The sequence below is a fragment of the Colobus angolensis genome, unplaced genomic scaffold (genome assembly GCF_000951035.1).
Source record: "Colobus angolensis palliatus isolate OR3802 unplaced genomic scaffold, Cang.pa_1.0 Scaffold457, whole genome shotgun sequence".
NCBI classification, from domain to species: domain Eukaryota; kingdom Metazoa; phylum Chordata; class Mammalia; order Primates; family Cercopithecidae; genus Colobus; species Colobus angolensis.
Genome location: NW_012118010.1, coordinates 510,397 through 530,964, shown reverse-complemented (window position 1 = coordinate 530,964; position 20,568 = coordinate 510,397). Strand labels below are relative to the sequence as shown.

Below are 20,568 nucleotides of genomic sequence, written 5' to 3'. Positions count from 1 at the left end.
CCTCACACACACACCCAGGATCAATACTTTGCATCCTTCAGTCCCATCAAGTTGACACTCAGTATTAACCATCACTGAAAAATGAAAAAGTTCTGGAGATGGTTAGCGGTGGTGGTTGCACAACACTGTGAATGTACTTAATGCCACTAAAAATACACTTAAAAAAGGATTAAAATGGTAAATTTTATGTTGTATATAATTTACCACAATGAAAAAAATAAAAACCTTAAATATCAAGTGAGTGCATCCTCCATCAAGGCCTTTACCCGGTCCCCTGGTCCCCCAGGCGTCCTCATGGCTCATGCCCTCACTGTATTCAGGTGCTTTGCCCAAATGTCACCTCCTCAGAAATGCTTGCCCCCCATCCCCCATCTGAAATGGCACTTCCATGCACACTTCTCCGTCACTCTCTATCACTTTATCTGTCTCATTTTTCTTCGCATTTAGCATCCTGAGTGCTGAACCCGCTGGCCTTTCGAAGTATCTGGTGCTCAGCTGGAGCTGCGATAGGAACAGCAGGGTCTCTGCGTTTGGGGTTCAGAGGTGGCTGTATTCCTAGAGGTCCCAGTAGTAGGAAGTGCTAGGTCCTCACCTGGGGGTGCAGGGCTGTCCCCTCAATGTGCAGATTGGATCAAATGGAGGGTAAATGAGATACAGGGAGACAGCAGTTCTAAAACAAGAAGGCGAGGTCTGCACTATGGGTAGCAGTGAGAATAGAAAAGGAAGTCTGAGTGCCTTTTTTCCTTCCTACAATCCTGAGAAAGATTTTGGACCTTTAAAATAAAAAAAAAAAGAAACGGAAAAGGCATTTGAATTTCTTAGAGCTTTGATGAACAAGATGTTCCTCTCATCACATTATAACTTTGAATTTTCCATTTGGAAAAAAAAAAATTTACAGAAATATAATCGTACCAGCCCCGCTTCAGCTCCTTCAATATGTCCCCTCACTATGGTCTGCAGAATTAGAGTCCACAGTGCCCAGCTTCAGCAGCGTCTTCTCACCCCAAACAGCCTCTCTTCCCAGGACTGCTTTCCTCTTGTGGTTTCTTACTCATCTGTGGGACTACTGAGTGTTAGCCCCCAACGATGGACTGTGCTTCCACATCTCCATCTTAAAGCACCCAGAACCCATCCATCAGGAGAGCCAGAGGGCTGTGAGGAGACTTTTCACACACTTTGCTGAGCATTCAGCAGAATGGTGTCTAAGCATGTGGAGCCCAGCTCGCAGCAATGAGACGTAAATGTCAAGGAAACATTAACCACTGTTCTTTTCTTTGTAGCTGAGCTGTGGTCTTAAAATCTCTGAACATTTGCCCTATCCACTGCAGGTAGCAAAAATTCATTGCAGTTAGCAAAATTTGTTTCTAGGTCTCTTGACCTTCTAAAAGCTCTGGAGGTGGGGAGAGATGAAGCTGTGGTGGTCTCACCATCCTGTTCCCCTTAAAGACCCTTCTTTCTCCCCTTCGATGAACATCTTTCCTATCCTAGGGACATTATTAAAGGCTCTCCCCAACCTTGAAGTCTCCCCTGGCGTTGGGCAAAGGGCAGTGGTGTTTTACTTTGATTTTCAGGTGCAGTTGTTTTTTTGGGGGGGCAGGGGGTACAACTCTCTTGGGAATGCCGAGCAGGAAGGGGCGACTATCAGGACAGAATTAGGGCATACCTGGTCCTCTGGCTTCCAGTCACCAGAACCCCACCTCGATCTCTAACAAATGTATATCTAGGCTTTTGGAAGCAAAACTTTGCGGTTAAGAAATTCCTTAAAAATCAGAACAATACATCTAACTGGTGATTTTTCCTAAACTTGACTCCCTGATGTCTTATATTGCCAAGTGTGATGATGTTGATGAAGAAAGAGGAGGGGGATGAGGAGGAGAATCATCTCCATCATTATCTTCATTGACAGTAGTGGAGGTGATGATGTTGGTGATAAGGATGGTAAAGATGCCAACATCTTCCCATCTCGTGCAGAATGAAATCCTAAACCCTTGCAGTGATCCGGTCCATCATCCCCTCTCAGATCTCATCTTCTTTCCTCACCCCCTTACTAGCCCTGTTCCAGCCCCACCAACTTTCTTGCTGTTCCTTGAATTCTGCACACATACTCCAGCCTCAGGATCTTTGCACCTGCTGGTCTCTCTGTCTGGAAAGCTACCTCCCCCGCCCCTTATTAATAGGTTTTGCTCCCTAACTTTGCTCGTATCACTGATCAAATTTCACCTTCTCCTGACCCCTTTATTTAACACAAAACTCAACTCCTGGCACTCTATCTTCTTGCTAGGATTTCTCTTTCCTCTCCCAATGTATTATTTATGTTTACTGTTAGTGGTCTGCACTAGAATATAAGGTGAGGATGGGAAATTTTGTCTGTAACTTTCACTGCTGTGTCACCAGCCCCTAGCCTTGGCAGAGCAGCTGCTCAATAAGAATGTGTTAAATGAATAAATGGATACAAACAGAATCAGACTGACCTGAGTTCAAGTCCTTGCTCTCTGGCGCAATAACTTTGTGATCTTAGCCAAGTCATTTGCACACTGTCTGCTCTCCAGTTTTCTCACCAACTATGAGGAGGCTAATACCTACGCTTCTATCAATGTTGTTGTGATAATCAAATTAATTAATATAACCTTGATGGCTAACATTCATTACACATTTATTTTCACCTAGGCACCTTGCTAGGAGCTTTCAAGTGGATTAATTCATTTAATGCTCACAACTGCCCTATGAAGGCACCATAGCCTCTTTTTACAGATGAGAGACTAAGGCATAAGAAGGCTAACTTGCCCAAAATTGTACAGCAAGGCAGGGGTAGAGATCAGATTCGAACTCATTTGGTCTGATTCCGGAAAAGATTATGTTACACTAAACATTTTGGAAACTGCGAAACACTGCTGTTTATTTTTAAATTCTATCTATTTATTTATTTGAGATAAGGTTTTGCTCTGTTCCTTGGGCTGCAGTGCGATGGTGCAGTCATGACTCACTGTAGCCTTGAACTTGTGGGCTCAAGTGATCCTTCTGCCTCAAGTCCTAAGTAACTGCGACGATAGGCATGCACCACCACACCTGGCTAATTTTTAAATTTTTTGTAGAGACAGGGTCTCACTATGTTTGTCTAGGCTGGTCTCGAACTCCTGGGCTCAAGCAATCCTCCTGCCTCAGCCTCCCAAAGTGCTGAAGTTACATGTGTGAGCCACTGAGCCCAGTCTGATTTTTCAAATATAATGTGGCAAACCCGTCCTAACCTTGAATATTCGAATACATGAACATTTAGGAATGTAGGTTTTTATTATTTTATTTTTTCTGTGTTTTTATATTTATTTGTACATTTTTAATGTGTTTATCCCTCCCCACCCTGCCTGTCCACACACACATACACATTATTCACATGCATGTGCACACACACTCAATATTCACACACACCACACACAGGCATGCTATGATTTTTCTGGGGGGCCAGGCCTTCACTGAGATGCCGGGTGCTTCTACTGAGCAAGATTTCCTCATCCGGAATGGGCCGCTAGGTGAGTGGGCAGATTCTCAAAGCCTTTTTTGTCTGTAAGGTGAGTCTGAACTGGTGGGAAAGAGCTCAGCCCTGAGATGCCAGCCAAGGAAGTCACTGATTCCCCCCCAAGCCCAGCAAGCTAAAAATACAGCCTGTGCCGGGAAGTGGACAGGAAGCAGTTCTTGCCGACTGCAGGCCTCGGGCCACCTGCCAAGCGTCTGCCATCAGTGGAGCAGTCAGAAGAGGCCGAGTGGAGGAGGGGCGGGGGCCCATGGGCTTCGCTGACAGATGCTGCAAACTGGTGTGCACAAGACCGGGAAGGTGAAAGGCAAGGGCGACTGTAGGCCACAAGCCGAGCCCGAGCTGACCCAACTCTGCGCACTCCAACGGGACTCACCTCAAATAACTGGCATGCACTTGATGTCACCTCCTGCCCACCAGAAAATCACGCTTGCGAAGCACGTCGGCCTGGGTATGCGTCCCAGCTGACATAATTACCAGAGTGGAACTTGGGGCACAGTCTCTGTGCTTCCTTAAGTCTTATCTTTGACATCTGCAGAACGGGCATTGGTTCATTGAGTGGTATTGACGGAGCACTGACTGCTGTATACCAGGCACTGTTTTAGGTGCTAAGATAGAGTGGTAAACGAAGCAGCCAAAATCTCTGCCCACAGAGCTTCTACTCAAGTGAGAGAGGTAGACCATTGAAGAGTTGATTGAGATGGACGTAAATCTTTATGTCACATAGGGATGAGTGCTTTGGGGAAGAATAAGAAAAGAAATTGACTGTGGAGCCCAGCAGGGTGCTTTGCAGGGTGGGTGCGTCTTGGGGCACCACTGAGAAGGACTGTGAATGGCCTGAGGAAGGCGGCCATGCTGCTGGCTCAAGGAAGCCCTTTGGTGATGGGGACAGGAGGCTGGAGCTTGCTTGATTGTTTGACTGTGTGGCAATGGCTGAGCGAGTTGGAACTGGGGGATGGTGGGAGGCATCAGAGTAAATCATGTGGGACCTTGTAAGTCATGCAGGGTTTGGGTTTCCTTTTTATTATCACTGCTGTTGTTTATCCTTTTTGAATGAGTGTCTTTGGCTATGAAAGAATTTAGGAAATGAGGAGGATCGTAATACATGCAGACTGCTGATGTTTTTTAAAGGACTTTAATGATACAGTTTCATTCCCAAGAGTAAACTTATCAATCTGCTAGGAATTAGGGTAGAATTTTGATGATAATTTTCCAGAGGGCTCAGGAATGCCCTAATCCTTGATAATCACCAGCACCACCCCCGCTACACCCCTCATTCCAGGTTCCTAAGGTGGCTGACAACCAAAGGAGGAACAGGAAATCACTGTTGAAATTACAGTCCAGCATTAGCTGCCCTAGATTCGCTACCCCTAGTTCCAGGTTCTCTGCTAAATCTGAGCTGAATCCCTCAGTTTAGGCTTTAGAACTAAGTAGTGCAGCCTCTTACCCTCCCTTGAAGCCAAACCTCATCTGTGGATGTTACTAACTAGATATGTGGCTGTTCTTATTCAATAGTTACATGGCCTCACAATGACAACTATGAAAAAATAGCAGGACATCCGGGCCTCCTGGGAATCGGAAGAAGCTCCCAGGAATCAGAGTTTACAGCTGCCAACTGATAGGTTGGAAGACAGAGTTGCAGAGAGAAAGATGAATGCTTAAAGATAGCATCTTTCAGGACTTACCAAGCAGGAAAGAGGAAGTTAACACAATGACCACCCAAATCAACAGACACGTAGCTACAGAGAGGCAGAATGTGGAGGCCAGGATCACCCCTGGCCATGACCCTGCCTACTAGCAAATGTGGCATTGTGATGTCCTGCCCAGTAGACTAACTGCTTCTCTTTATGAGATGCAATAAGAAAGCTTATGGAATAGAGCACAGGGTCTGAAGTTGTTCTGGCATTAGGAGAATGCTGAGAGTACTGACTTTTTCCTGTGAACTTCGTTTCTGTCTGTCTCTGTCTCCTCTCTGTCTCTTTTTCTCTCTCTGTTTCTCCTGCAGAATATGCGAGTGCCCAAGGCCATGGGCAGGGGAACACGCCTAAGCGTTGAGTTTAAGGGTACAGTCTGGACCAGATACTTCTTCACCAACTGACAGGAATTCCCAGTATCTTATCAGTCACCCTGGGATTCCAGACAAATCTATCTGCCAGCATCTTGCCTTTCTCAGGAACTCTGGACAACATCTCTTTGTGTCAAAATCCTCCCTCAGTCAGGCTTCAAGGTCAAAGCTGATAGCTGCTACCGTCACATTCCCACACATTCTTGGTTTCTTGTATACATTCCAGTCAGTCATCCACTTCCACGTCTCAATTTCCGGTTCTTTCTTATTGACCTGTTGGCCTAATAACATGCTTCAACTTAGTGTTATGATGCTGATTACAATCACCATTTTCCATGCTGTCATCAACATGATTATCATCGCAAATGCAATTATTAGTAACTAGACATGAATACCCCATGCTTTCAGTAATATTATCTGCTTGGCATTACATAGTTGTCAGGTGTCAGTGCCGGCGAAAATGCAGCCAAAGACCCTACAGGAAATTGAATGCATTCCACCTCTATTCCTGTGTGCAGGCACGCATGCATGTGTGTGTGTCAGTGTGTGTGTGTGTTCCTGAAACTGGACACGAGTTTAATTACAAACAGGTGCTTATAGGTTAAGCATCCCAAGTCCAAAAATCCAAAATCCAGAATGCTGCAAAATCCAAAACTTTATTTATTTATTTATTTTCACGTAGAGTCTCAGTCTGTCTCCCAGGCTGGAGTGCAGTGGTGCAGTTCTAGCTCACTGCAGCCTTGAACTCAAAGCTCAAGCATCCTCCTGCCTGAGCCCCTGCTCCAGTAACTGAGTCTACAGGTGCATGCCACCATCCCTGGCTAATTTTTTTTTTTTAAAGATATTAGGGTCTTACCTTGTTGCCCAGGTTGGTCTTAACTCCTGGCTTCAAGTGCTTCTCCCACCTTGGCCTCCCAAAATACTGGGATTAAATCAGTGTGAGCCACTGCGCCCGGCCAAAATCCAACATTTTTAGTGATATGATGCTCAAAGGAAATACTCACTGGAGCATTTCAGATTTTGGATTTTGGGATTAGAGATGCTCAACTGGTAAGTATATATACAGCAAATATTTCAAAATCTGAAAAAAAAATCCGAAATGCAAAACACTTTTGGTCCCAAGCATTTCAGATAAGGAATCTGTATCTGAGATACAGGACTCAACCTGTATCTCCTTCTGACCTAGGAGAATGTCGAAGAGATTTTCTTAATGGATGATTCCAATTATATCTAGCACCTATAACGGAACCTGGAACTTCGAACGTGCTGCATAATATTTGTTGTTAGGAATTCAGTTACTCCCCACCTCTGCAACCCCTAGTGTTTCCTAGTGGCCGCCTATAGTGTCTCTGCCCTAGTCCCTGGAACCCGTGAAAATGTTACTCAAAGGGAACTTAGCAGATGTGGTTATAGTTAGGGACCTTAAGACACGAGAGGATTCTGCAGTATCCAACTAGATCCCGTCAAACCACACAAGTCCTTTAAAGCAGAGAACTTTCTCATACTGGAGATGGAGATGTGGCAGACAATAAGTCAGTAAAAATTTGAAAAGTGAAAAGGACTCAGTGTGCCATTACTAGTTTGAAGATGGGAGTACAGCGTCATAAGGAAAATGTACAGCCCTAAGCAGCTGGGGGTCTCTCCCAGGAAACGAAGACCTCAATCCTATAATTGCAGATAACTGACTTCTGCCTGTAACCTGGAAGAATCTGGAAGCGGCTTCCTCCCAGAACCTTGCAATGAGAGCCCCGCTGGCTAACACCTTGATTTGGGCCATGTGCAACACAGAACAGAGAAACCGACCAAGCTAACCTAGACTTCTGACCTACATAGCAGTGAGATAATAAGTTTGTGTTGTTTGAAGGCATTAAATTTGTGATAATTTTTATGGCAGCAATAGAAGACTAATATGCTGTAGAATGATATTCACATTCCTTCACAGGACACTCAAAATCTTCATGAACTGGTCTCTCAGCAATCTTTGCCTTCTATTGTGTACTTCCAGATACTCCATGTCGCAGCTACAAATGACACCTCACCATTCCTTTAGCCCCACAGCCCTGTGTTCTCACCTGTGCTTTTGTTCCTGGAAACTCAGGTAGAGCCTTTCCCCCGCTCTTGGCCTGAAAACATCCTCCTTGCTGTCACAGTCTGGAGGCCCCGGCAATGCGGTTTCAGAAGGCAAGTTACTTAATGTGTGAGGGTATCCATTCATCCGTAAAATATAAAAACTTTTGGTGATAAGTATTTTTGAATACCTACTATGTGCCAGGAGCTGGGTATAAAACAATGAACAGCTTTCTTATAAAAAGTATTCCTACTTGGCTGGCATTTCTTTCTTATAAAGTATGCTATCATAATAGGTGATTTCTTTGATGACAGTTAGGGGACATTAGTTGAGAAAAAGACAGACATATAACAATTAAATAGACCAGGGACATCATTGACTCAATTAATTATAGCTCTTTAATTTAAAGATGAAAAAAGAGTAGAGAGAAAGTGAGGGATTTGCCTAAGGCCATACAACAGGTCAGTGTCAAATTCAAGATTTAGATCTCTGATCTCCAGACTTCAAGGCCAATGCCTTGTCCACTATTTATTCATTCCTCCAAGTACATGTTTAAAGAGTTATACACAAACAGAAAAGCTCAGATAGTCCAGTATGTTCAGTTATCATTGAGATCAGTGTTGAAAACCTCTCACAACTAGTTTAACAAGAGTAGCAAAATGCCAAGAGCTCTGTCTGTGCCTATATATAGCCCTCATCTAGAGACCAAAGAATTAAAACCATTTGTCCTTAATGATGTCTAGAGGTAATCTCTTACAAATGTATAACATGGCTATTTCCCCCCCCAAAACAATCAGAATTACATGCAGCCATCTTCATTTTCTAAAGCAATATATTGTGGTATGGGGTCTTTTTTTCTGTTAAAAATAAGGAAAATAAATTTTTAAAAATGCACTGGCTAGCAACAAATGTGCAAAAAATAATGCAAATGAGAGAGTGGGCTCAACCTTTCAACAACGTGGAAAAGAAGTTAAAATGTTAAAGAGTGTTTAAAACTGTGCTGAGATGCGAACGTTCATCATAAAGCAAAGAGAAACCTTTAGAGGCATGTGAACATGTCAGTAGTGAGATGCCATAAGTGCCAGTCCTCAGTATAGGTGATGATCTAAAAGAACAGATGTGCTTTCTCCTCCATTTATTACCCTCTCAACCAGCAGACCATACTAACAAGCTGTTAAGAATTGTGGGTTTTTTAAAAATTAATAAAACCTTTTTTTAACCTTTAAGAGAAGCGGGGATTTCCTTGAGGAGGTCTTTGAGAGGTCTGGCTGCAGTGGTGGGTTGGTTGCAAAGTGAAGAATAGAACACATTCTGTCTAGTCAATCATATTGCTGGGGAAATATCCAATGAGTTCATTCAGGACAGAGCCTTTGAGGTCATCTGATTGACCAGTGTCTATGTGTGTTTTGCAGTGAGTGAATAAGAAGACTTTTTTTCGGATCAGGAGGTTAAGGGGACAGAGAGGGTGGTCATCCTACCTTGCCTTTGCTCCTGTCATCCCTGGGGCTTGTTTGAGTCACTTCTGTCTTAGAATATTATACTATCTGATGTCAAGACTCTCTGTAAAGCTACATTAAGTGTGACAACTTGAAACAGGATAGACAAATCGATAAATAGAATAAAATAGAGGATTTAGAAATGGACTGCCACCTATGAAGTGACTTGGTGGTTGGCAAAGGCACCGATGCAGTTCTATTGAGAAAGAGTGCTCATTTCAATAAATGGTACCAAAGTATATGAATAGCCATACAAAAAAAATTGAGCCTTGAGTCCTACTTCACATAGTATATATTTAAAAATTCTAGATGGATTACAGACCTAAATGTGAAATATTCAACAGAGAAGCTTCTAGCAGGAAACATTGAGAGTGCCTTCATGACCTTGGGGTGGGCAAACATTTTTAAAGCTAAAGACAATAAATATGCTAACTGTAAAAATAAATCAAATTGTACTTCGTATATACATATATGTGTGTATAAATATATTCTTCATTAAAAAAATAAGAAAGTTAAGAGACAAGCCGCAGAATGGAAGAAGAAATTTCTAAATGAATATATCCAGAAAACTGTGCCTATCTTGAATATATTTTAAGATACCTTTACAAATTAATAAGATAAATGCAAACAAGAATACAAATATGAACAAAAACTTGAATAGGCACTTCACCAAATGAAATTACCTAAATTGTTAATTAGCACATGAAAAGGTGGTCAGCATCATTAATCATCAGAGAAATGCAAACTGAAACCACAATGTACTATTGCTACACACCCACCTGAAGAACCGCTAAAACTAAAAACATTGACAATACTAAGTGTTGAAAAAGACATAGGGCAACTATAATTCTCATATTGCTAATGAGTATGTAAATTGGCAAAACCGCTTTGGAAAATTCTCCATTGTATCTTCTAAATCTTGTATGCCTATCCTCTGACCCAGCAATTCCACTTCTAGGTATATACCCAAAGAAAATGAATGTATATGTCCACCAAAAGAGATGTATAAGAAGGTGCATAGCAGCTCATTTCTTAGTAGTCGATGAATAGAAATAAAGTGTCTATCATTGCCAGAATGGATAAACACATTATTGAATATTCAATGAAATACTACACAGAAATAATACAAGAATGACCGCTGCTAACCACAACAGCATCACAGATATGAAAGAAGGCAAATACCAAAGTGCATATACTGTGAGATTTCATTTATAGCAAGTTCATGAGCATGTAAAACTAATCTATGGAGATAGAAGACATTAAAATGGTAACATCATGGTGTAGGGGTGAGATCAGCTAGAATAAGGATGCGGGAGGATTCAGGGGTTCTAGAAATGATCTATATCTTGATGTGAGGATTGATTACCCAGCATAAATAAGTTAAAATTCATCAAGCTAAAACTTAAAATTTGTGTACTTTACTATATTTATGTTATCTATATTTTCTTTTCAAGGCACTGTTTTGTGATTTAAAATATACATCTTTAGCTCATCAACATCTACCTTCAAATAGTGTTGTTCCGCTTCACATATAGTGTGAGAACCTTTCAGCAGTATATTTCCATTTCTCATTCCCTTTCTTTGTGTCCTTCTTATTGTTCATTTTACTTCTACAGCTTATAAACTCCCACGATGCCTGCAATGTTTTGCTTTAAACTGTTAATAATCTTTTATAGAAGATTTTTAAAGTGAAAAATAAATGTGTTATATTTATCCACATATTTACCATATCTAGAACTCTTTATTTTGTGTTGGTACAAATTTCCATCTCGTATCATTGTCCTATCTGAAGAACTTCTTTTAACATATTTCAGACTTATAATAAATTCAACTTTTCTTTGTCTGGAAAAGTCTTTATTTTGCCTTCACTTTTTTTTTTTTTTTTGAGACAAAGTCTCGCCCTATTGTCTAGGCCAAAGTATAGTGGTGAAATCTCTGCTCACCACAACGTCCGCTTCCCATGTTCAAGTGATTCTTGTGCCTCAGCCTCCCAAGTGGCTGGGATTACAGGCACATGCCACCACACCTTGCTGATTTTTTGTATTTTTAATAGAGACTAAGTTTTGCCATGTTGGCCAGGCTGGTCTTGAACTCCTGACCTCAGGTGATCTACCCACTTTGGCCTCCCAAAGTGCTGGGATTACAGGCATGAGCCACTGTGCCTGGCCTATGCCTTCACTTTTAAAAGATAATTTTACTGGGTATAATATTCTATACTGACAGTTGTTTTTTGGTTTGTTTTCTTTTTCTTTTAGTTCTTTAAGGAAGATTTACTACTATCTTCTGGTTTTCTATTTTCTCACAAGAAGCTGTTTATCATTCTTATCTTTGTTTCTCTTTATGTAAAATGTATTTTCTCCCCTTTGACTGCTTTGAAGATTTTCTCTTCATCACTGGTTTTTAATAAGTTATTATATGCCCTGCTGTTTATTTGCTTTGTTTCTTCTGCTTATGATTCATTGAACTTGTTAGATCAAGTTTTCATTAAATGTAGAAAAATTTTGGCCATTTAAAAAAAATTTTCTGGCCCTGCCTCCTCTCTTACTGAGACTTTAATTACTCAGATATTAGACTGTTTAATATTATCCCATAACTCACTGAGGTTCTTCTCTCTTTTTCTTTCTTTCTTTGCTTTTTTTTTTTTTTTTTGTATTTTTGTCTCTGTGCTTCATTTTGGATTGTTTTTGGTTTTCTCTTCAAGTTCACTGGAACTTTTTTTTCAGCAGTGTGTTATGGTTGGCTCTGTGCCCCACCTAAATCTCATGTTGAATTGTAATCCCCACTGTTGGAGCTGGGGCCTGGCAAAAGGTGACTGGATCATGGGGTTGGTTTCTGATGATTTAGCACCATCCCCCTCGCTGTCCTCATGATAGAGTTCTCACAAAACCTAGCTAATTAAAAGTGTGTAGCACTTCCGCCTTTGCTCTCTCTCTCTCTGCTGCTCCTCTGCCATATGAGGATGGTGCTTGCTTCCCCCTTTGCCTTCCACCATGATTGTAAGTTTCTTGACACTTCCCCACAAGCAGAAGTCTGTGCAGCCTGCACAACTGTGAGGTGATTAAATCTCTTTTCTTCATAAACTACCTAGCCTCAGGTAGTTGATAGCAGTGTAGAACAGACTGATACAAGTGTCTAATCTGTTGTTAATCCTAGCAGTGCATTGTCTATTTCAGATATTATAATTTTTATCTCTACAAGTTTCTTTTTTTTTTTTTTTTTTTTTTTTTGGCTGGAGTGCAGTGACCGGATCTCAGCTCACTGCAAGCTCCGCCTCCCGGGTTTACGCCATTCTCCTGCCTCAGCCTCCCGAGTAGCTGGGACTACAGGCGCCCGCCACCTCGCCTGGCTAGTTTTTTGTATTTTTTAGTAGAGATGGGGTTTCACCGTGTTAGCCAGGATGGTCTCGATCTCCTGACCTCATGATCCACCCGTCTCGGCCTCCCAAAGTGCTGGGATTACAGGCTTGAGCCACCGCGCCCGGCCTCAAGTTTCATTTTTAATTTTTAAAATATGTTTATTTCTCTCTCATTATGTTGTTTCCATCTACATTCTTGAGAACCGCTTTGTAATAGTTGTTTTAACTTCCATTTCTGCTCTTCCCATCATCTCTCCATTTCTGCGTCTGTTTCTATTGGCTCATTTCTCCTTGTTTTGGGTCATATTCTTCTGCTTCTTTGCACTCCTGGTAATTTATGATTGAATGTCACTACTTTTACATTGTGAATTTGATGTGTTGGGTGCTGGATTTTGTTAGATTCCTTTAAACAGTGGTTTAGTTTGTTCTGAGATGCAGTTATTTGTAATAAACTTGATCCATTCAAGACTTGCTTTTAAACTTTTCTTGGGACAGATCTACATGGAGTGATCAATTATTCTAGTTTGCCTGGGATTAAGGAGTTTTCCAAGACATGGGACTTTCACTGTAAAACTGGGATTGAAGGGTTTCTGAGAAATGGGATTTTTGGTTTTAAAGCTGGGAAAGCCCAAGGCAAACCAGGACAAGCTGGTCGTCCTAGACCCAGAGCATGCTGTTGGCCAGAGATAATTCAGTCCCACTATGAAATTTTGAGTAACCTATCCATGTGACAAGGTCTTTACCCTCTAGCTGGTGAGCACATGGGTTATTCCCAGCTTTGTGGATTCTGGAGATTGTTTCCTGATGGCTTTTTCCTGGCCTTGATTACTTTCCTTTCATGTATGTTCAAATTAGTACTCAGTGAAAGACATAGATCTCCCTGGAGTTTGTGAGGTTTTTTGTTTGTTTGTTTTCTTTTTTCTGTGTAGATCCATTTTTCCTATACTCTCCTGCAAATTTTAGCCGCCATGGCTACCCTGAACTTCAATCTTTGTATCCTCAACTCAGTGAAACTGATGAACTCTGCATTCTCCCATGCTGTTCTGCTGCCTGGAAACTGCCTCTAGGCAGTAAGCTAGGATAAACATAGGGATAATTTTGTTCGCTTCCTTTTTACAGGAATCATAGTCCTGAAATGCCTGTTGTCTAGTTCCTGAAAACTGATACATAATGTAGTTTGTCTGGCTTTCTTGTTGTTTAAGATGGGAGTGTATATGTAGTCTCTGGTACTTCATTGTTGCCATATGCAGAAGTCTTTACATTTCACACCTCAATATATTTTTTAAATGTATATGTTATAAGTACTTGAAGGAGTTGTTCTTTTTCTGGGTCCACCAGTTTGGATGCTTTCAGTTTAAGCTTACTAAGACAATGGAATATTTGAAAATAATAATGGCAACTGTTTACTGACTCTCAGCCCTGTGCTGGATGTTTCATATACATTGTCTTGAATTATCACAAAAACATTTAAAGATAGATATTATTGATATCATTATCTCCATTTTAAAGGTGTCAAAATTGATATTTAAATCAGTAACTTGACTAAACTCATCAGCTAGTATATTGAACAGCTTACATATGAATATAGTCTCTCGGAGTACTCATTTGTCCATACCACAGTGCCTAATGTGTAGTATTAAAACGATATCACACCGGCTGGGCACAGTGGCTCACGCCTGTAATTCCAGCACTTTGGGAGGCCAAGGTGGGTGGATCGCCCTGAGATCAGGAGTTTGAGACCAGCCTGATCAACATGGTGAAACCCTGTCTCTACTAAAAATACAAAAATTAGCTGGGTGCAGTGGCGGGTGCCTGTGATCTCAGCTGCTTGGGAGGCTGAGGCAGGAGAATTGCTTGAACATGGGAGGCAGAGGTTGCAGTGAGCCAAGATCATACTGTTGCACTCCAGCCTGGGCAACAAGAGCAAAACTCCATCTCAGACAAACAAACAAACAAACAAACAAACAAAAACAAACAAAAAAGATATCATACCAAAAACCATAGAAGTCAAAATAATTTGTGGTGAAAAGGTTAGCTCTTGCAGAAAATTTAAGTAATTCTGATAATAGCGTTTTTTGCGATATAGGTGAATAACTAATGTGTTATTTTGTTTGTGTGTGTGTGTGTGTGTGAGAGAGAGAGAGAATGAATCTGGGTGCAGATTTCTATGTGCATGTTTTTGGTGAAGTGAATAAAGGAGCTTCACCTGGCCACATTGACCTTCTTCGAGCCCTGGTGACTCTGAATATGATACTGAAATTGTATTCAATTCCCAAAGTTATTATTTTAATTTCCTAGGCTCCTAGGGCTGTTCTAACAATTACCATAAACTTAGTGGCTTACAACAACAGAAATGTATTTTCTTCCAGTTCTGGAGGCCAGAATTCCCAAATCGAGGTTTCAGCAGAGCTGCACACCCCCTGAAGGCTCAAGAGGAGAATCCTTCCTTGGCTCCTCCAGCTTCTAGTGACTCTCGGCATTTCTTGGCTTGTGGCAGCATCACTCTATCTCTGCTGCCGTCTTCCCATGGTCTTCTTTCCTTGTCTTTCTGTCTCTTCCTCATCTCTTCTCTTCCAAGGACTTGCTAGTGGATTTAGTGTGCCTCCCCGCAAACTCCCACCAATCTAAGATGATTTCATCGGATATCCTTAACTGGATTACATCTGAAAAGACCCTAGTTCCCAAAGAGGTCACATTCACAGGTATCAGAGGTTAGGACTTGGACATAGCTTTTTGAAGAATACAATTCATTTCACTACTGTTTTTATGAGAGCTCTGAGAGTCTTCCAAATGGCTGCTCTTTCGTATTCTACCAGGGAGGCTATCAAGCTGTCTTGAAGGAAGGTGGTTTGGACACCTCTGTGTTCATTTCCAAGGTGTTGAAGGTTTTAGACAGTTAAATAACAGAAGCATGCCCTTTTACTTTGCTAGGCCAGCTCTCCACTTGATCCCACAGAAGCTGGCTACCTTGCAACCCAGGCAGTTATCTCCTGTAATTATTCATAAACCACAACTAAGAAATAACTCTAGACACCCACATCTGAACAAGCTGAACCTCTAACTTGTACATCCAAGCCTGAGTGTGACTTCTCTCCAGGTATCTCTCTTTCCATTTGGGCAGCAAGACAGCCCTTGGGTCCTCGCCACTTTTGAGTCAGAGATTCTATCTTCCAAGATTCTGTTTCACTCCCTCTCTGCATGTATTTGATGACCAGGTATCCTGTTTTGTAACTTTCTTATAATGTCTTTTTATCTGCGCACGTAAGCAACAACTTTTCTTCTTAATTCTTCTTTGTGACCTTGCCAACTAAGAATCTTGAACATGATGAGACTGAATGTTTAAGGCATTAGACTTAATAACTAGGTCATTACCATTATTTACTAACCTGGACTCATTCACAGTGATCTTTTCTTTTCGCCTTGCCATAGCATAATGAGGTTATTAATTACAGCAAAAGGTGTAAGTACTCCCAGTTTGCTCTAATGCTGTCTGGGGAGATGGCTGGGTCTTTGGTCATAATTCCTGTTAGATGACTCCAAGGAGATACAGTTAAGTTGCCATGAAATGATATTTCCCTTCTATGTAAACTTGTTTTTTTTCTTTAAATGGGTTTTCTTTAGGTCCCTAAAATTCCCAGTTATAATCCACCTAATACCTCCTTCGGCTGAACAGTGGAGGCCATGGAATGTGGCAGTTAAAAGCACAGGCCTGGCTGGGCATGGTGGCTCACATCTGTAATCCCAGCACTTTTGGAGGCTGAGGCGGGAAGATCACAAGGTCAGGAGTTTGAGACCAGCCTGGCCAACATGGTGAAACGCCCTTTCTACTAAAAAAAAAAAAAAAAAAAAAAAACCGAAAATTAGCTGGGCATGGTGGTGGGTACCTATAATCCCAGCTACTCGGGAGTGAGGCAGGAGAATTGCTTGAAACTGGAAGGCAGAGGTTGCAGTGAGCCAAGATCGAGCCATTGCACTCCAGCATGGGTGAAAGAGTAAAACTCCATCTGAAAACAACAACAACAGTAACAAAACACAGGCCCCGGAGCCACACTGCCTGGGTTTGAATACCAGCTCTGCTACCTACTATATGATGCTGCACACATTTTTTGATCTTTTTCTGCCTCCGTTTCCTCATCTGGACAAATGCGAGGATTAAATGAATTCATATATGTAAAATACTTAGGCCAGTACCTGGCACATAGTGAGTGCCTCATACACGTGAGTGATTATGTTCATCCATTAAACCCAAAGAAATTGCTTTTGGCATCTACTGTGTATAAGGCACAGTTTGGTGCTATGCACTTTAGCCGGTAGCATTATAGGTTGACTTGTCACCCCCAAAATTCCTATGTTGAAATCCTAACCCACAGTAGAATGTGACCTTATTTGGAAATAGGGTCTTTAAAGAGGTAATCAAGTTAAAGTGAGGCCATTAAAGTAAGGGTAGTGTATATGACCAGTGTCCTTATAAGAAGAGAAACTTTGAATATAGAAGGAGAACGGTGTAAGGAGACACAGGGAGCAGATGGCTGTCTACGAGCCAAGGAGAGAGGTCTGGAACACATCCTTCCTTTACGGCCCTCAGCAGGAACCAGCCCTACCAGCACCTTGATTTAGGAGTTCTAGCCTCCAGAACTGTGGAGAATGAATTTATGCTGTTTAAATCACCTATTACAGCAACCTTGGGAGACTAAGACAGATGTCTTAGTGAGATTATAGTGAGAAATCCCAGGGAGCATGTCATCTGGTACGAAGGATGTATTCCATGGGACTCTGGTTGTAAGCAACAGAAATCCACGAAAGCTCGCTTAAACCAATAGGCAACCCAAAAGATGAACTCACAAAATCCAAAGGTAGGTCTGTAGCTGGCACGTAAACATCAAGTGGGCTCCCCATCACTTGCCCCGCCCCCTCTCTTGGTGACTGTGATATTCCTCCCTCTGTCTCTCTCTCTCTCTCTCTCTCCACTCTGGTTTTCTGTGCTTTACCAGTGCAAATGGGAGAAAACATGGTCCTAGATAGCACCCAGGGTTGTGCATTACAGATACAACCACCTAGAAAGAAACTGTGTGACTCACTCATCAGTTTCAAACTCTCAGGGAAGAGTATCTCATTCTTCCACCCCAAGTCAGATACTTACCCCTTCAACCGTGACCAAAAGGGCAGTATGTCAATGAACAATCATGGTGCTGCTGCTGTAACCAGATGGATAAAGCAAGAGGAGGGGGCCATTACCAAGAAAAGAAAACTGGGCATATGATCAGGGTGGGCAGTGGGGTGGGTCCATTAATAGAGATAAATAATCACAGAGTTATGATGCCATACTACTGTACAGCATGAAGGTAAAAAATTCTAGAGAAAATGTCCCATCGAACAGCATCTGGCATGTTCTAGTCTTGGAGCTGGAGTTGCTTCTTCCACCTTCAAAGAGGCAGAAATTAGCAAGGATTAAAAGCATAGGTCCTTGAATCAGAGACACATGGGCTTCAATCCAGTTTGGCCTTGTATTAATTGTGCTGCCTTGGACATGTCGCCAGGCCTCTTAGAGCCTCAGCTTCCTCATCTTTCAAAAAGAAAGATGAAAATGTCACCAACTTCCCAAGTTTGAGGTGAGCTTTAAAGGTGTATTTGGCACCTCTAAGTACCCAATATGTGTTAACCATTGTTACCACCATTGGTATTTGATGAATCCTTTTTTGCTTTGCTTTCTTCTTCAGGCTGAATTCTCGGAGTTGAACCTAGCAGCCTATGTTACCGGGGGCTGCATGGTGGACATGCAGGTCGTGAGAAATGGGGCCAAAGTGGTGAGGTAAGTAGGACTAAAATATGCAGAACCTTCTGAGAATTGCGTATGTAGAACCTCATGTAGCCCACCCCTCTGTCCACTGCCTGCGACCTAACTCCTATGCTTACATGTACTTTCCTATACAGAATGTCTGCTTCCCAGGTGTGGTTGCGGTAGTAATGACCAGTGGCACATATCATAGGGGCAGCACCTGTAGTGTCCCCGAGTGAGCCCTGGGCTTGGAGAGAAAAGACTTGGGTTCCATTTCTGGCTTCGAGGCTCTGCTCTGACATATTATTTAGTCTCTTGTGTCCTCTGCTTCTCATCTGCAGCATGATGATATGCACTGAAGTTAGAGGCTGCTAAAGTTTACAGAAATTCACATATATGACAGCACCCTGTTAACTCTAAAGTGCGGTACGAATGGAAGGCTTTATTAGAATAAATGAAATTCAGCTTCCTGCAATATGGCAGACTAAGTGTTCGTAGAATCTTCTCCGAGTAGACCAAAACTAAAAGCACTAGATATATAATATGTTCAAAAAAATCTGTTTGTAATTTATGCTGAATTGGAGAGCAAGTGAGAGGTTTATTCAGAAGCCGGAAATGACAAGAATGTGTAAATCCATAGGTGAGATAAGCATGTGCATAAATACATTGCTATCTACTTAAGTCCCCAGAGAATGATACACACTAGGTCTTGTGAGGGTTTAGAGAAGGAAGAGAGAGGATTCAGATTTGGGAAAGGAGGAAAAATAGGAAGAGCTTTGAGGAAAAGGTAACATTTGTTCTGAGCCTGGTCCAATGGTAGAATGTGGACATTCTCAGACTGGGTGTAGAGAAAGAGAAATATATCCTAAGAGTAGGAAACAGCCTCTGCAAATAAAGACAGATCCAAAACAAAGGTGCATGATGTTTGGTGTATTAGTCTGTTTTCATGCTGCTGATAAAGACATACTCAGGACTGGGTAATTCATAAAGAAAAGGAGGTTGAATGGACTCACAGTTTCACATGGCTGAGGAGGCCTCACAATCACGGTGGAAGGTGAAAGGCATATCTTACCTGATGGCAGACAAGAGAGAATGAGAGCCTGTGCAGGGAAACTGCCCCTTATAAAATCATCAGATCTCTTGAGACTTATTCACTATCATGAGATCAGCATGAGCAAGAGCCACCCCCATGAGTCAATTACTTCCACCAGGTCCCTCCTACAACACATGGGAATTGTGGGAGCTACAATTCAAGATAAGATTTGGGTGGGGACACAGCCAAACCGTATCAATTATGATAAGTCAACTAATTTGGCTCATTCTTTATTGAGTACCTGCTGTATGCCATGAAAGACATTACATGGCTTCCTATTTCTAGTAACAGTGGGCTAGGTCATTTGGACCAGCTTTTTCCCTGAAAACAACTTAAAAACTGATACTAAATAATTACAATCTTTAAAGGCCTTCTAAGAGTTGGTGTGACAGTAAAGAATTACCAGGAAGAGACTGATGGGAAAATGAAAACCCAGAGAGGTAAATCAGTACAAAGCCACCCGTATCCTGAGAGTATTCGCTAGGTCAGCCAAATTTGGAATGGGTTTTGAGAGCTTAGTGGAGGCAAGGGAGACAGAAATCAACACTCAGGGCCACTCAGAATAGGGAGTGTAACAGTAGACCCTCTCCACAATAAACTCAGATTCCCCAAAGGACTATACCTTCTAGGTGAACATGAATTACAAGTAGGTGAGCCCTCTCAAGTACTTGCAGCTTGAATTGCAGTTTGAATAACCCAGCCCTCCAGGAAACCTCAAGCATTGAACTTGGTTTATGATGGTCCTAGACATGCCAGAAATAAAAGCAAATCCTGTGTAAAGGAAGGCACTTTCAAGCTAGACTTCAAATGATCCTTCAAATAATTTTTTTGTATAATAGCTAGCACGTAGTCAAAGATAACCAGGTGAAACAGAAACAATAGACAATGGAGACAGAACCTCAAAGACAGAAGACATTAGAATTATCAGACAGATTATTTTTAAAAACTATACATATCAAATTGAAAAAAATCAAGTTTGGAGATATCTGCAGAGAAAAGGACATTACCAAAAGTGATATAACCAGGTTTTTTTTCTTTTCTTTTGTTTTGAGATGGAGTCTTGCTCTTGTTGCCCAGGCTGGAGTGCAATGGCATGATCTTGGCTCACCGCAACCTCTATCTTCCAGGTTTAAGCAATTCTCCTGCTTCAGCCTCCTGAGTAGCTGGGATTACAGACATGCACCACCAC

At 41.8% G+C, this 20,568-nt stretch overlaps 1 protein-coding gene across 1 annotated transcript in view; it reads left to right on the top strand.

The window, feature by feature from the left end:
* SYN3 (synapsin III) overlaps positions 1–20,568 on the top strand; it is a 598,011-nt gene that overhangs the window by 110,015 nt on the left and 467,428 nt on the right. Inside the window, exon 4 of the mRNA XM_011958047.1 lies at positions 18,228–18,319. Within this exon, the coding sequence (XP_011813437.1) occupies positions 18,228–18,319 (92 nt within the window). The remainder of the gene's footprint in view (positions 1–18,227; positions 18,320–20,568) is intronic.